The 15,537-nt window shown below is 51.1% G+C and overlaps 4 protein-coding genes across 4 annotated transcripts; 3 read left to right on the plus strand and 1 right to left on the minus strand.

Moving 5' to 3' along the window:
- Positions 1-759: 759 nt before the first annotated feature.
- On the minus strand, positions 760-1,141 carry P174DRAFT_173006 (uncharacterized protein). The gene has a single exon (XM_024821232.1). It carries the CDS (start codon positions 1,097-1,099, stop codon positions 833-835), a length of 267 nt encoding a protein of 88 aa, XP_024682728.1. The 5' UTR covers positions 1,100-1,141; the 3' UTR covers positions 760-832.
- A 591-nt stretch (positions 1,142-1,732) lies between these two features.
- On the plus strand, positions 1,733-2,800 carry P174DRAFT_431084 (CAP domain-containing protein; the record flags this gene model as incomplete). The annotated part of the gene is made up of 4 exons (XM_024825678.1): positions 1,733-2,179; positions 2,215-2,339; positions 2,393-2,682; positions 2,733-2,800. 4 exons carry the CDS (start codon positions 1,733-1,735, stop codon positions 2,798-2,800), a joined length of 930 nt encoding a protein of 309 aa, XP_024682729.1.
- A 1,965-nt stretch (positions 2,801-4,765) lies between these two features.
- P174DRAFT_460237 (choline/carnitine O-acyltransferase) lies at positions 4,766-7,409 on the plus strand (the record flags this gene model as incomplete). Its single annotated transcript, XM_024829860.1, has 5 exons — positions 4,766-4,790; positions 4,811-5,152; positions 5,295-6,153; positions 6,204-7,228; positions 7,285-7,409. 5 exons carry the CDS (start codon positions 4,766-4,768, stop codon positions 7,407-7,409), a joined length of 2,376 nt encoding a protein of 791 aa, XP_024682730.1.
- A 2,742-nt stretch (positions 7,410-10,151) lies between these two features.
- On the plus strand, positions 10,152-14,739 carry P174DRAFT_460238 (putative jumonji family transcription factor; the record flags this gene model as incomplete). The annotated part of the gene is made up of 6 exons (XM_024829861.1): positions 10,152-10,409; positions 10,474-10,571; positions 10,634-11,547; positions 11,610-12,663; positions 12,775-14,228; positions 14,258-14,739. The coding sequence occupies 6 exons, from the start codon at positions 10,152-10,154 to the stop codon at positions 14,737-14,739; spliced, it is 4,260 nt and encodes a 1,419-aa protein (XP_024682731.1).
- Between the last annotated feature and the right edge of the window lie 798 nt (positions 14,740-15,537).

Genomic DNA, 15,537 nt, shown 5'->3' on the forward strand with positions numbered 1-15,537 from the left:
CCGTAATGGAAATGGGCCAAATCTCCGAGGGACCAAAAGGTGAAACATTAGCGTGGTGCCGGTGGCTTTGTCCACAGGGGACGGTCAGGGTGCCAAGTTTTGACGGCTGATCATTATGGACTACGAAGATGCGTCAGTGATCACAACCCCTGGCGAGTACCGATGCCTTCTGTATGGAGTATATTGCATCGATGCGCAGTGATTGGGCTGGAATGAGGAAAATGAATCCTGCTTAATTTTGAGTCACTAGTGGCATGGCGGGACTGAGATTAAGTGGAAATTACATGATGACATCTTGCCGAAGAGTTAATTAATCCAGATTGTGTATTCTTGCTATGGAGAAATGATACTGGTTAAGGTGATGGTCACCTGGTTTTTGCGTCAAGACCTGCTACATCTTGTTACAGGTTATACTCGAAATGACCTGTCTTTCTAGAATTTCTGATTAGTTACTTGTCTACAGATGTTGTCATCACCAGCATAACTCAAGGTCACACCCAGTTGTAATATGTATCATAGAGAGCTAGGTAGCGTAGGGAATATTATTAAAGTTCAACTTTGACGGAGATCAGAGGCGCAAAGGTATCGCTCAACGAGATTATTGGTTCAGGGCTCTCGGTGCCTGAAACGGGCGGCTCGTGCAGTCTGAGAATGGTTTAGTGATGGTCAGGGGGTCTGGGAATTTCTCAACAGTCAAGAAATTAATGCTCCATCTATTCTGCTTGATTTTACCATTCCGAGCATGACGAGCCAGTCTACGACAAAGATGACAATAGTAATGAATAGACAAATGAGAGGACAAACCCATGGTTCAAGGCCCTATCAATGAATACTAGATAAAGAAATTTCTGTTGTGGCTGTCGCATACTCCATCGAGGCCGCGGAATGCTAGGTTACCAAGGGACAGACCAGGGCCCAAAACGCTGCTTGGTATGCGGATGGTAGGTAAACATGTCAGGCGGCATTTATTCCCAGCAATTCCGCTGTTCTGAAAGAAAAGAGAAAGAAAAAAGACAAAAGAAAGAGAGAGAAACATCAAACAATCAATCGAGTTCTGGATCTGGCTGCGATGGTCACTTGTATCAAGTACCACCTCCATCCACCCCTGAAGTTATTATATCCTTGGGAGTCCCCGCTCCGGGCCATGTTATCCTTGACCTTCTAAAGCCTTTAATCACGAATTTAATTTGTCTTTGATTATTCCAGATCTCTTGGCTCCACTGATGAGAATAGAGTCGCCCGCTAGCCTCTCCCACTCTTCTTCTCTCTCTCTTTTCCTGGTCTCCCCTTTCACGGCGCAATTCACTAAATATTCACTAGCTGGAGCTGCTGGCCACTACAGCTGGACTACCAAGGCGTCCTATATTATCAGGCACTTGCTTTCCCTCTCATCTCTCCCACGCCTTCTTTTGGTCCTCACCCTCCACGCTCAACTCTTCTTCTTCATCCTCCGCCTGTGGCGTGCTCTTTTTCTTCACTCCTTTAGAAAAAGTGTCATCACGGCTGTCGTTCCTTTGTTTATACCTCCGTCTACCAGACAGTACATACTCGGCCACTCTTTTCAGCATCCTCCAAATCAATCCGCAGTCGATCTGCCTACTGACAAGCACACCTTCTCTCTTCACAATCCGCTCGTCGATTTACTTCCAGGAGAAGTAATCTGGTTACACAGTTGATCTGTTGGAAATATCGCTCCATACTCTCGGGAATTAAAAAAGCCAGCTCCGGAATCATGCGTTACTCGTGGTTGATCGGCGCTGTCTGCGCTGCAGGTGCTCTGGCCAAGCCTGTCGACAAACGGTCTTACGTGACTGATTGGACTATCGTCACTGTCACAACGACCATCACCCTCCCTTATCAGCCTCCCCCAACCTCAGCTCCGGCCTACTCCCCCATCCAGGCGGTCCAGCTCACTCAGACAGTCGCCAGCGTCGACCCTGCCCCTGCCCCTGCTCCTGTGGAGCCTGAGGCTTCATCCGCCTCCCCTATCCCGACCCCTGAGGCTGTCAATACCGCTCCGGTTGGTGTAGTGGAGGAATTGCCTGGGGCTTCTGCTTGGACATCGGCTTGGACGTCGGCTTGGACATCTGCTTGGACATCGGCTTGGACCTCATCGGCTCCTGAGGCTGCGCAACCCACCACCCTTGCTACTTCGACCTCTACCACTGCCCCGCTCCTAGTGCTCCTGCCGCTTCTGGCACCAATGCTTATCAGTCTGCCGTCCTGTACAACCACAATATCCACCGTAGCAACCACTCGGCCAGCTCCATGACCTGGAACACCACCCTCGAGTCCAGCGCCCATGAGCTTGCCTCGCGATGCGTCTACCAGCACGACACGTGAGTACAACGGCCCCAACGAACGACTGCGCTTGTTTGCTAACCCATTTTAGTGACATCGGCGGTGGTGGCTATGGTCAGAACATCGGATACGGTGTTGCGGCTGACGAGATTGGAGTCATGATCACCAATCTGATGTACAACGACGAGTTCGGCTACTACGATGGTCTGTACGGTCAAGCCAACCCTGACATGACTTACTTCGAGAAGTGGGGCCATTTCTCGCAGATCGTGTGGAAGGGTTCTGTCTCCGTCGGCTGCGCTACTGTCGTTTGCAATTCCCTCGGCAACGTGGACTCGAGTCAGCCATCGCCCTTCACCGTCTGCAACTACTACCCTCCTGGTGAGTGTGGTCAATCTTTATCCCTTGGGTTGGTTCTGACATGTGCATAGGCAACTTTGCGGGTGAATACGGGGACAACGTCCTCGCTCCGCTTGGACACGCCTACTACTCGGCGTAAACTGCCAATTCCGTGGATCTCCTAGTCTCGATTGTGATAAGAAAGTTGCCGGGCCCTGCATGACATTCGATTTCTCCATTAGCGTTTACGAAAGAAGTCACTCTGACCCCGGCCCGTGGGTGTTTCAGCTTCAAATGGGATCATCTCCAGGGGACTAAAGATCATAAGTGGTTGTTTGATGTATGGGATACTGTTCGATATACGCATATGTGGGAAGTTACAATCGCAAACTGCAATCGAGAACGGGATGACTTTCTGGAAGTTGTCAGCCATTCGTACAAAATCTCTCTTCGTCTTGAACAAACCTTCTTGCGTTCTCTTTTTCTTCGTGTTGCTGGTCACTTTCGACTTTGTCTTGTGCCAAGGCTCCTCCTTGCTTCGTCGGGGAGATCTGCAAGTCCCCACATTCCCGGCCAGGAGCCAGGCGACGACATGGACATGAATGTGACTTTGCTTCTACTTCGATTGTGAATATTATCCGTTCGAATATTTTTTTTCCTGGTACAGCAGTGCCAGCAACTTGACCATTGGAGCTTGTCTTTTTTTGGGTGTTTGCTGGAGTATGATCTCATGAAATGACACCTTGCTTAGAGTACAACATGACTGGAAGCGAATTGATTTTTCTCAACACCAAGCAACACCCTACCCTGCAGCAACCTGGGTCTTCTCCCGTGCCCCTCAACCTTGTAAGCGTCGATAAACCGCAGCTCATTGGGACATAGATATAGTTCAAGAAACCTGCAATACCTCAGGGTGCTGAAGTAAGCAACACGTGACCTGTCAATTAGAGTTAGGTGAGAGCCTCCCCGCAACCAAACTTGCAGTGCGATCACAGGCCATGGAATGATGGAATACTACCGTGGATAAAATGATTGCTAGACCAGACTGGACAGGCATTTGGTCAGTCACCGCTCCCTTCGCCCGAAACGTCATCGGATTCTGCGCGAGACTAGCCCTTCGTCCAACGGTCCAACTATCTAAAGCCTAACGCTTGACTACTGGGAGCTAGATTATCGACTAGACTCGCTTCCTGGCCCTTGCTCCTCGTCAGCACCAGTGGCCGATATCTTTTTTTGCTGTATCACTGCAGTGCAACTTCACTATCATCTCTCGAGAGCCTGTCTCGGATAAGCTCTACACGGCATCTTGATAGAATCGCCTTGGCTTATTGAATTGCCTCGTGTTGCTCCTCCGGGATTCTATAGTTGGGTAAGTACTATGTCCTCTGATCAATGTCTTATCCTGCAGATGTCACACGCCCAATCCTCCAACACCCCGCCATTGTCAGCTCAAGGACTCGAGGAGTGTCAAATTAGCAATTCGATTCTCGCAATTAGTCAACTGCTTTCAGACTGATTTTACGAAGCCTTTGCTCTCATTAATTTTTCTTTTGCGCGGTGTCTGCTTCATTTGCTTTCTGAACCTGCATCTCTTGGCAATCTAAGCTCCCTGGTCACCGTACACTAACCACCCGTCAAGCATCTCCGTTCCCCGACGCATACTACCACCAAAGTCCTCGGACGCGGACGCCGGTGCAAGCGATCCACTGTGGTTGATGCAACCGCTGCAGGCTATCTCTCTATCTGATTTACTGTAAGCGTCCCTTTTCCCGCTGCCTGACGCTATTTTTCCTTTCGTCCCCGAGACCCCAGCACATGCTCCACACCTCCGGCCTTCCGTCCCCCGTGGGGGCCGTATACACTGGGATATGTTCTATACTCTTCTACGCATATAACAGTGTAGCCCTTCCACCTTACATTTCATCATTTTTTGGTTTTGTGAACTTTTGAACATTCGAAAGTCTCAGTACGAGTACGCGATTATCCATGCCATCTTATTGCTTGCAAGATTGTCACTACTTCTACCGCAGCGCCTTACGTCTTTTGTCCATCCCGACTTTCCTCGCCTGCCGCTACGCTTAGTGCTTTCCCCTGGAAGGAGTGATTTTTGTTCTCAGCTGACGATATGTCCTACTCGTCCATGGCAGTCCGTTACTTCACGGCTCCAAAGCCAATGGGAAGCGCCATGGAAGCCCCCGGTCTCAACCAAGCGTCGATGCTAGGGTTAATCCCTCCAATCCAACATCAGTGAATGGCGGATCAGCCCCGGCTCAGTCCTGTGAGAAAAAGAGCTTGACATTTGCCAACCAGGACTCCTTGCCAAAGTTGCCTATTCCCGACCTTGAGAGCACATGCAAGAAATACCTAGAAGCACTATCAGCTTTGCAAACCCCACGAGAGCAGGAAGAAACAAAGGCTGCTGTTCAGGAATTCCTCAAGACAGATGGCCCTATTCTTCAGGAGAAGTTGAAGAATTATGCCTCGTCCAAAACGAGTTATATTGAACAATTCTGTATGTATTCGCTGAAACGCGTCGCATACAACTGCACTAACATACAGCCACATAGGGTACGACTCTTACTTGAACTATGACAATCGTAAGAACTTGTTCATTCTTGTTACAGCAGTCGATCGCTGAACTGACCTGGTCACAGCTGTTGTCTTGAATCTTAACCCGTTCTTTTTGCTGGAAGATGACCCCACGCCTGCCAGGAACAATCAGGTGACTCGGGCGGCCTCACTTGTCATGTCTGCTCTCTCCTTTGTTCGGGCTGTCAGGCGGGAGGAGCTTCCACCTGACACGGTCCGAGGAACACCACTATGCATGTACCAGTACTCTCGACTATTCGGAACTGCGCGTCTACCCACGGAAAATGGGTGTATCATCAGCCAGGACCCGCACGCAAAACACATCGTGGTTTTGTGCCGGGGTCAGTTCTACTGGTTTGATGTTCTTGACGATAACAACGACTTGATCATGAGCGAGAAGGATATCGCGGTTAACCTGCAGGTGATCATTGGCGATGCCGAACAGACCCCAGTACAGGAGGCCGCAAAGGGTGCCCTTGGTGTTCTCAGCACCGAGAATCGGAAAGTATGGTCGGGTCTGAGAGATATCCTGACCAAGGACGAGGGGTCCAATAACTCGGAATGCTTAAACATTGTCGACACAGCTTTGTTTGCTCTCTGTCTGGACGACACAGAACCGGAGAATACGTCGCAGCTTTGCGCCAACATGCTCTGTGGTACGAGTGAGGTCGTCAGAGGTGTCCAGGTTGGTACCTGTACCAACCGGTGGTACGACAAACTGCAAATCATTGTGTGCAAGAACGGAAGTGCTGGTATCAACTTCGAACACACTGGTGTCGATGGCCACACGGTTCTGCGCTTCGCTAGCGACGTGTACACAGACACGATCCTTCGTTTCGCCAAGACTATCAACGGCCAGGCCCCATCGCTCTGGGCAACTGCCAGTCCTGATCCCTCAAAGCGTGACCCCGGAGCTTTGGCAATGTCAGCACAACACCGCGAAAGCTCGAGTGGGACATGGTTCCCGAGTTGAGCATTGCCTTGCGATTTGCCGAGTCTCATCTTGCCGATCTCCTCCAGCAGCATGAATTCGCGGTTCTCGACTTTGAAGGGTATGGCAAGAATTTCATCACCTCGATGGGCTTCTCTCCGGATGCCTTTGTGCAGATGGCATTTCAAGCCGCTTATTATGGACTGTATGGTCGCGTCGAAAACACATACGAGCCGGCAATGACCAAATTCTTCTTGCACGGCCGGACGGAAGCCATCCGAACGGTCACCAACGAATGTGTCGACTTTGTGAAGACCTTTTGGGGCGACAACCCTGCAGAGCAGAAGGTCAACGCTCTTCGCAAGGCGACTGAAAAGCACACCGCCATCACCAAGGAATGCTCCAAGGGACAGGGACAGGATCGCCATTTGTATGCCCTGTACTGTGTTTGGCAAAGATCCTTCGACGAGGGCAGTCCGTCAGCGGGCAATAGCGTTGAAGGTGGATCCAACGGATACTCGAGCCCTGTTGAGAACGGATCGGCCATCGATTCTCCCAAAACGTCGTCCTCCATGTCCGAGGACGGCCTGTCCTCGAACGGCTATAGCTACCGCGGTATTCGCACACTGCCGCCCACTCCGGCCATCTTCAGCGATCCCGGCTGGGACAAAATCAACAATACGATCTTGTCCACGTCCAACTGCGGCAACCCGAGTCTGAGGCACTTTGGTTTTGGACCGACATCCGCAGATGGATTTGGTATCGGTTACATCATCAAAGACGATTCTATCTCGATCTGTGCCTCGTCCAAGCACCGGCAGACTGCCCGGTTGATGCAAACGCTGGAGTCGTATTTGTACGAGATTCGAAAGCTGCTCCGCGCCACCAACCGTAAGGCGGTCAGCCCTCGCACTAGCAGGGCACGGGAGATGGAGATGCTTGCCGAGCGGTTCCAAAACGATAATCGCCGGGGCCGGCTAGTCCGCGGCGATTCTGGTTTGATGCAACGGGGTACAGATACGCCAACTACGGACAGTGGCGATATCGAGGATGATGGCATGGGTGGATGTAAGTCTCTCGAGAAGTTGTTCCTTTCCAAGACATTTGCTGACAATGATCGATAGATGGCTTCTTTGACTCGGGCATGCTGCTTCATGCTCTTAAAGGGTTGAGTGTCGACCGGGAGCGAGCCGATAAGCCTGCGAAACGTCGGTTCATCGGAAAGAAGTTGCGGTTAAATGAAAACTGATGTTATACTGGTGACTGGTCCGTTATGACGCTCTTTTGCAGATGGTTTTGGCATATATATTATGTTCGTTCACCTTCACCTTCACTGTGCATGATGCCATGATTTGTGTATAGCTATATACCAATGAGATCTTCCTCAGCTGTTTATTCTCTACACAATACTCAACGCAGAATATCGTTCTTGTTCAGAAAACATTCAAGTTGCCCAGCCAACATAAGACAGCTGGATCTGCCTGGCGATATATCACTGCATACTTTGAAGTCATGTGACCCAAGCCGTACAGTAAGCCTCTGACGTGCATACCACGGCACTTACAACGCACGAGAAAGAATATCATGCAAGGGCTATGCAGAGCTTTAAGGCTCTCTCTCTGCAAGCAAGATTAGCTGCGTATTTCAAGAGGTTCCTGCGATTTCTCCATCAGACCGTTATCCCAGGACGGCCAAATGCCGCTCAAAGAATTCATTTTTTATACAGGTGCAAGAGGAAGAGAATGCCGAGAGTGTAAAGTCTGGCTTGGTGAGGGTCTTACCAGTGCATGAATTGCCGGTAGGGAGGGAATTGCCATTCTCCAACAAACTAACAGTACAGAGAGATCACTTCGAAGAAGAGCACCTGGCGACGATGTTGATATCCTGCCATCTCCCATACCACACATGCCTTAAGGGATCAGCTGAGCCTGTGACTGGCCCTAGACAATTTTAGTATGAATAGAGATGTTCAATGAGCCCCGACTCTGAAGGATTTGAGACCATGAATCAGATCCGGCCCTCGATGGCTATATACATGTAGATATATCTGATCCTTTAAATGCACCTTGGGCTTAATCGTCCGATTGGAAGTGTATCACTGCCGATGTCCTTGGACGAGGAAATTAGCTTAAGGCAATAGTAGTATGCGCAGGTGGGAGGACAATTGAGCTAGTTTGGAATTCCTGTAGGAGCGGCTGGATAAGCTGTTATGATGTCTGCTTGGGGCTGTCGCTGCTACCTTGACCGGCACTTTCTTAATCTGAGGCTTTTGAAGAATTAGATGGCTGGACATTAGGAGCGAGAGAACTGATCCATGCTGCAGGAGAGCTCCTAGTATGAGCTTTGTCTTGATAAAAATCAATATGATGGTGTTGTTTCCTCCACCAATTGAGAGTGAATAGTGTTGACATGTGATTTGAATAGCAGCTAGAAGGCCTATTCTTCTGCTGCAGCCATAGCGGTTTCATGATCATGTCATTATTGACATTGTTATTCTCGTACGAGCTGAGCTTCAGCTCCCGAAGGTTAAGGTGCCTAGGTAATAGTTTGCTGAGTCAAAGGATGATAAGCCGAAAAAGGAGCTTGCCGCTTTTAGCACGGCTAATTCCCTTATCTGTCGAATTAGACTCTGCGCTGATGACTGATGAGATCAGTGCTTTTTGCCGGTCCGCTGGTACCCGAACTACCTACGCAGCCTTGTACCTCTCATATTGCTGGCTGCTCTGTGCGTGTAAATCTTATCCTGAGGGTTGCTATTGTTGGCAGTGTCGTCACGTGGTTCACGTGACTATACACTTTTGTTGAGCCTTGACAAGCGAAGCCTCGATTGTTGTATTATTTAGCTTGGCTGCACTCCATTTTAGCCTCTCAGAAGTGCAGTAATAGTGGTGTCGGTAGTGACTTCTTCCAGGTTTTATTCCCGTTGTTGGAGATATCTGTCAGGTAGGTCAATTGATTTACTTCTCTTCGAGGCTCCGACGCCGCAGGTGTGCTATGATCTACTCGCAGCCGCCAAAGTTACCTTACAGCCCTGTAACTAACTAGTTATTTATCCTGTCGATTAGTCACCATATTTTTCAGGCCATCAGCCACTTTCCTTGCCAAGTTGGGTGCCTTAAGACTCCTTTGGGTTGATTTTCAGGCGCTCAGGCTATCATCAACTTACATACTCTTCGAATTACTAGAATCCACAGCTCTCCACCCACACGCATCCCTTCCATCATTCTCTCATTCTCACTGGCGTTTCCCATCCTGCAAATTCCACTTCAACTCTTTGTGGTTCTCCCAAGCGTCAGGCCATCGTGCTCTGTCCGGTGGTTCCACTATCGACCTGTTCCGACGTGACGCTGGCATTGGCCCATTCTATCTCTGGTTCTCTGCCCTTCCTGCCTTCCCTGCCCTTAGCTTCCCACATCGCCTTTCCGCTAGTCCTTTAGCTGCAATCTTTGGTCGTATCACTTGCTGCTTGGTCCTGCAACACGGCAAATCTCCTCGCTCCAATCTCGCAGACCGGAGACTGAGAGGGGCCTTTGCTTTGCTTGCTTTCGGCCTTTCCTAATACTGGTGATATCAATCTCATCATTATTGACTTGCTAATTCTCTATCGCTTCATTCAGCACTGCCTGCCTATTGTTCTTCCCTTTGTTCCCATGGCTTTCTTGTCATTGAGATAGATATACCCTTTGTTCAGGAACCAAAGCTCAACACCAGCTGCTTTCACTTTTTTCCAACCACCCCTTTGCCGACGGATTTTCCCCTTCTCTCTAAGCGACATATCGAAAAGATATCGGAAAGACGAAACTCTACGATCGCAACGTTGACGATCCTCCTACGCCGCAGGATATATTGATTCTCAGCTCGCCAACTTTCAACACTCCCTTCCCCGACCGCTGGGAATCCCTTTCTCGCCGTCGATCAGCGGTCGCAGTTTCCGACGACGGCGCTCTTATCTTCATCGAAATCCTGTCCAAGTTTTCACATCTTGTTTGAGATGATGGCGGCAGCGCTTGATCAACCTCCTTTCGCTTCCCTCGCCGGTAGTCGTCCGAACGATGCCGCCTCCATAACACCTCCGCACAGCGCGAACGGCAAGAAAGAGGTCCCAGACGGTGTTCCCTCCGAGCTGTCAGACCTCGAGTTGGATTCTGGTGCCTCTGCCGTCAAATTTGAGGACTCGGTTGAAGGAGAAGACGACGTGATTGAGCCTGACCATTACTATGGCGGCGGCAAGATTCCTGTCTTCAAGCCGGTAAGTCTTGCGATCTCATGGGATACCCTCCTTGCAAATCACGAGCTGACGGGGCAACCGGCAGACGATGGAACAGTTTCGTGATTTCCAGTCGTTCATCGGAAAAGTCGACCAATACGGCATGCGGTCGGGTATAGTCAAGGTTATTCCTCCCAAGGAATGGTAGGAATCCCGGACCCTTACGTTGTTGTTCTAGAGTTGGTTTTGATCGTTTCTCAATCTAGGCTTGATGCTCAACCGCCCTTGGACGAAGCCGTCAAGAAAATCCGTGTGAAAAATCCGATCATGCAAGAATTCCACGGCTCTCACGGCACTTATACTCAGGCAAATATCGAACGACAACGGACATACAATCTTCCTCAATGGAAAGCCTTGTGCGAGGAGAGCAGTCATCAGCCGCCTGCACGGCGAGGCGAGAGACGTCGGAATCAGGAACGAGTCACACGTACCCCTGCGGCTCCCAAGCCTCAGACCACCGGGTCAAGTTCGCAAAAGCGTGGACCCGGTCGGCCACCAAAGCGAGCCAACCAGGTGAAAGTGAAGGAAGAGCCGCCTGCGGACGATGTCCTCGAAAAAACGAAACCGGAAGGTCCTCCAACACCCGTATCACCCGAGTCTAATCCAGTCGAGACGAAGTCAGAGGAATTGAGCGATGGCGAGTCGTTACCGGGACCTAAGCCCAAGGGCAGACAGCCCAAGTCCGTAACTGCGCGAAGAAAGCACAACAAGGGCGACAACGTCGATCTCGTCGATGAAGAAGCATTCAAAAACTTCGACTACCGCATCCACGATCAGGAAGAATATACGCAAGAACGTTGTGAAGAGCTCGAGACTGCTTATTGGAAATCGCTCATGTTCAACAACCCGTTATACGGAGCGGATATGCCCGGTTCCTTGTTCGACGACAGCACTACGTCGTGGAACGTCGCCAAGTTACCCAACTTGCTGGATGTCATCGGACAAAAGGTTCCTGGCGTCAACACTGCCTACCTTTATCTGGGAATGTGGAAGGCTACTTTCGCATGGCATCTGGAAGACGTGGATCTCTACAGCATCAACTACATTCATTTTGGTGCTCCGAAACAATGGTACAGTATCTCGCAAGAGGACGCTCCTCGCTTTGAACAGGTTATGAAGAGTAAGTTGGCACCGCTCAAGCCTCATTCGGCGCTGTGGCGATACTGACACGTTCTCCCCAAGGCATCTGGCCCAGCGATGCAAAATCCTGCGACCAGTTTCTTCGCCACAAGACCTACCTTGTCTCGCCGAGTCTCTTGAAGTCCCAGTACGGTATCACTGTGAACAAATTGGTTCATTACGAGGGCGAATTCGTCATCACCTATCCGTACGGCTACCACTCTGGCTTCAATTTGGGGTACAACTGTGCCGAGTCTGTCAATTTCGCGACGGAGAAATGGCTCGACTACGGTCGCGTGGCTAAGAAATGCAACTGTGAAGCGGACAGTGTTTGGATTGACGTCGACGAAATCGAGCGGAAGCTGCGCGGGGAGGCGACACCCGAATACTACGATGACTTCGACAGCGACATGGACGTGATAGAAGGTGCTTCGGATCTCTTGACTCCGCCCCGCAGTGTGCCTGAGAAGACGTCAACCCGCGGTCGGAAACGCAAGCATCCTGGTGAAACGACCAAAGCGAAGCGTATGAGAGTTAACGCCGAGATCCCTCGAAAGGCGCCCTGCGTGCTATGTCCGAACGACTTGGATTATGAAGATCTTCTGCCGACCGAAGACGGGAAGTCTCATGCCCACCGACGATGTGCCCTGTACACCGAAGAGACCAGTATCCTTCGCGACGAGTCCGGAAAGGAAGTAGTATGTGATATTGATTACATTCCCAAGGCTCGAATGGGCCTCAAATGTCTCTTCTGCCGCGAGGTCCGCGGTGCCTGCTTCCAATGCAACTTCGGAAAGTGTACACGATCCTACCATGCCACATGTGCTCTACTGGCCGGCGTCCAAGTCGAACACGGCTCCATCGCTGTGATCGCCGACGACGGCAATCAGTACTCTGTTCCAAGTGTCGACCTCAAGTGCAAATACCATCGCCAAAAGAGGCCAACTTGGATGACCAACGACGCAGCCGACTATGACCGCAAGGTTAATGCGACTGCCCAGCGGCTGGTAGCAGGAGATCTCGTGCAATTCCAGGCAGACAAGGAGATTAACGGTGCAGTGGTCCTGCAAAATCGGCCCCAAGAACGAACTCTGTTGGTGAAGATTCTTCCACGAGGGTAAGTTTGCTCCAACAGTCTTTTGTTTTTGATTGTTTTGAAATTTCCCCATCGGGAATATTTACAAACTTTCTGGCTGACGATATTTTCCTCTCTTCACCGATTATTCAGAGACGTAATTGAACTGCCATACAGATGGCTACTCATTGTACGCAAGAGTAATTTCGCGCCTCTGGCACCAGGCACAAAGCCATTGCCAGCACATTTAGCTCGCAAGCCCGATGCTCGGAAGGAGTTGGAATCGGCGGTGCCGGTGGCAGGAAATCCTTTTGGCGACGGACGATCGCCGTATCAGTGGGCTGAGTTCGAGACGGTGGACGTAACTAAGCACGTCTCAGCCCCACCGCCATTGCATGTCGACCTAAACAAGGTCGAGCAGATATGGTATTACATGGGGCAATCATCGACCGAATGTAGGGCTCAATATACACACAACCCTAGCGTGTCTGTCCACAACCCGCGCTCGAATTTCCTGGACAGTGTCAAGTCTCTTGGCGGTTTGGTGACCCGACTCCCCTCTTACCCCCACCATTTCCCTCAGTATGCATCTGCGTCTGCGTCTGCCGTTGCCCCTCCTCCTCGCCAGCACAACCACTTCCTTTCTCCTGCTGTTGCCGCTACCGCTGCCGCCGCCAGTGCTGCTGCTGCTGCTGCCAACCGCCCTTCCCTCCTGCAGCGACCTCCTCTTGCCCCTCCTCCTCCTGCTGCTGCCCCTCGTTCCTCCTCTTCGACTGTTGCTTCTGCTGCTGCTGCTTCTGCGATGCCGTCGGCCTATCGAACCTTACCAACTCAGTCCGCTCGCCATGCTCCGTACCCGCAAGTCATCAAAGCACATAACAACCACCACCACCAACAACAGCAACATCCTTTCTACCATTCTCCGCAACCCCTCCAATCTCAGCAGCAGCAGCAGAACAACAACAACAACACCGCCACCGCCACCACCGCCAATGGTCTCCCCGCCAATACCTTCGCCAATGTTCGTGAGCTCATCGCTCGCCGTCGCCTGGCGCAAATCACCGACCATGCCAATGTCTTCGCCGGGTATACCATCGTCAGTCCTGAGCTGGTAGTTGAGACACTGCTGGGTCCCATGGGCTCGGTTCCACCACCTAATGGTCTGGAAAAGCTCGAGCTTGCCATGGCCCAGCAGCGTGTACAGCCTAGGGCCCCTGATGGGACCTTGCTACCATTGCAACCGCTGAACATGCGATCGGAGGAAGTCACCAGACTTTTGCAGATGCTCCGGTTCTCACTTGTCAGTCACCGCGAGCGGTTGGATGTGTTGCAGAAGAGAGAGTCCGAGAATATCAAGCAGGAGGCTACCGCCAAAGGCAGCGCTGCCTCGGCCAAACTGGCCGGCAAGTATGCTTACCTTGACCAACAGCGTGCTCAGGCTCCGACCGTCTACCAGTCTCCCTACGATATGCCATCCGGGTTCACCGAGTACGCCAAGAAGACTTACGAACTTATTCCTTGTGCGCCAGAGCTGCCCAAGCCTTCCCTGGCAAACGACTACTTTGCCAGCCTGTCGACCGAAGACCAAGAGAAGATCCTTAAGACTTGTGGCAGCTTCGTGCAGCGAGCGATCGAGCGTTCGGCCCCCACAGCCGTCAGAATTCGGCTTCGAACCTTCGACTTACGTCTGCGCTGGCTCAACAAACGGAGAATCCGACTATCGACATTACCACGGTTGAGGATCTGCCATTGTCTGGTCTCGACCTACCCCTCCACGCAGACTCTCCGTGCTCCAGTTTCAGTCGGTCGCATCTGAGGTTCCAGTCGCCCAATGATTTCACCAGTCACGGGCCTGAAGCTCACCACGATCATCATGACCTTTTCGGTGATCAACAGGCGAACACTCGGTTCTGGCAGCACGGCCCGTGGGCAGCGGGAGATGGTAATACCCCCAATGAGGAGAATCGACCGTTCTTCGGCCCTCACGAGCGACTTAAGCACGATTATGCCTCGTCTGACATATCGCTGGGCCGTGGTCCTGGCTCTCTACACTCGGTCGACATGGCCGGCTTTGGCTTAGATGGCACCGATGACATCTGCGCGGAGCTCAGCCCGTGACGAAAGGTGCTTGCATGATAGAAATGCTCTCTGTACATGCGTGCCGCTTATGAGCTACATCATCTCATGTAACGACTTATCTGGATTGATGACTGCATGATTGGGCGTTTTAAAGTTTTTCTCTTTTTGTTATGCGGATTTTTACGTCGACATTTCCGATCTATTCATCACCTCCTCGTCCTGGTCCATTCATAACGGAGTTGACGCTAGCTGGCTGGTTGCAACTCACCTTGAGGCCTTGCACTTGGAAGGCCTTGCTTGTGGTCTCAAAGCGAAGGCGTCCTTTTTTTTATGGACCAAAGGAAGGGCGAGGCGGCAATGAGTGAGCAGATGCCAAGCAAGTGGAAGTCAGACGGAAAGGCAACCCGGCGCTGGGATTTTCTGTCTTCCCTCTTTTCCAATACGAGACTGTGGCACACCTATCGCGTGACTTCTGGCATTTGTTGCATATTGCCTGCACTGCGCCACTGACCTTCCCACTTGGCTCCTGCCTCTCCTTTTATATGACTGTTTCTGTGATGATGCTATTGCCTTTGCGCCTCTTCGCTCTCCCATCTCTCCCCTCCCTGTCGTCCTCATTCACCGTGCCGGGTCTTTCTAGCATGATCCGACCTACTGGGCCTACTTTTCGCATGCGATCATGTGGACTTCACAGCACACGACCCGAAGCGAATTTGAAAAAGCACAACGGAGATAAAATGATGAAGTATCTCTATCTCGATCCCCTTTTTTGATACCCCTAATTGCCCTCCTGTGTCATGCTCTTTGTTCCTTATCGTTAGTTCCCCCTCCAAAACT

The sequence above is a fragment of the Aspergillus novofumigatus genome, assembly GCF_002847465.1.
Source record: "Aspergillus novofumigatus IBT 16806 chromosome Unknown P174scaffold_4, whole genome shotgun sequence".
In the NCBI taxonomy this organism is placed as follows: Eukaryota; Fungi; Ascomycota; class Eurotiomycetes; order Eurotiales; family Aspergillaceae; genus Aspergillus; species Aspergillus novofumigatus.

What these genes read in the sequence shown, in the direction of transcription:
- P174DRAFT_173006 (XM_024821232.1), bottom strand. Translation starts at nt 1,099, where the DNA reads ATGGAGGTGGTACTTGATACAAGTGACCATCGCAGCCAGATCCAGAAC.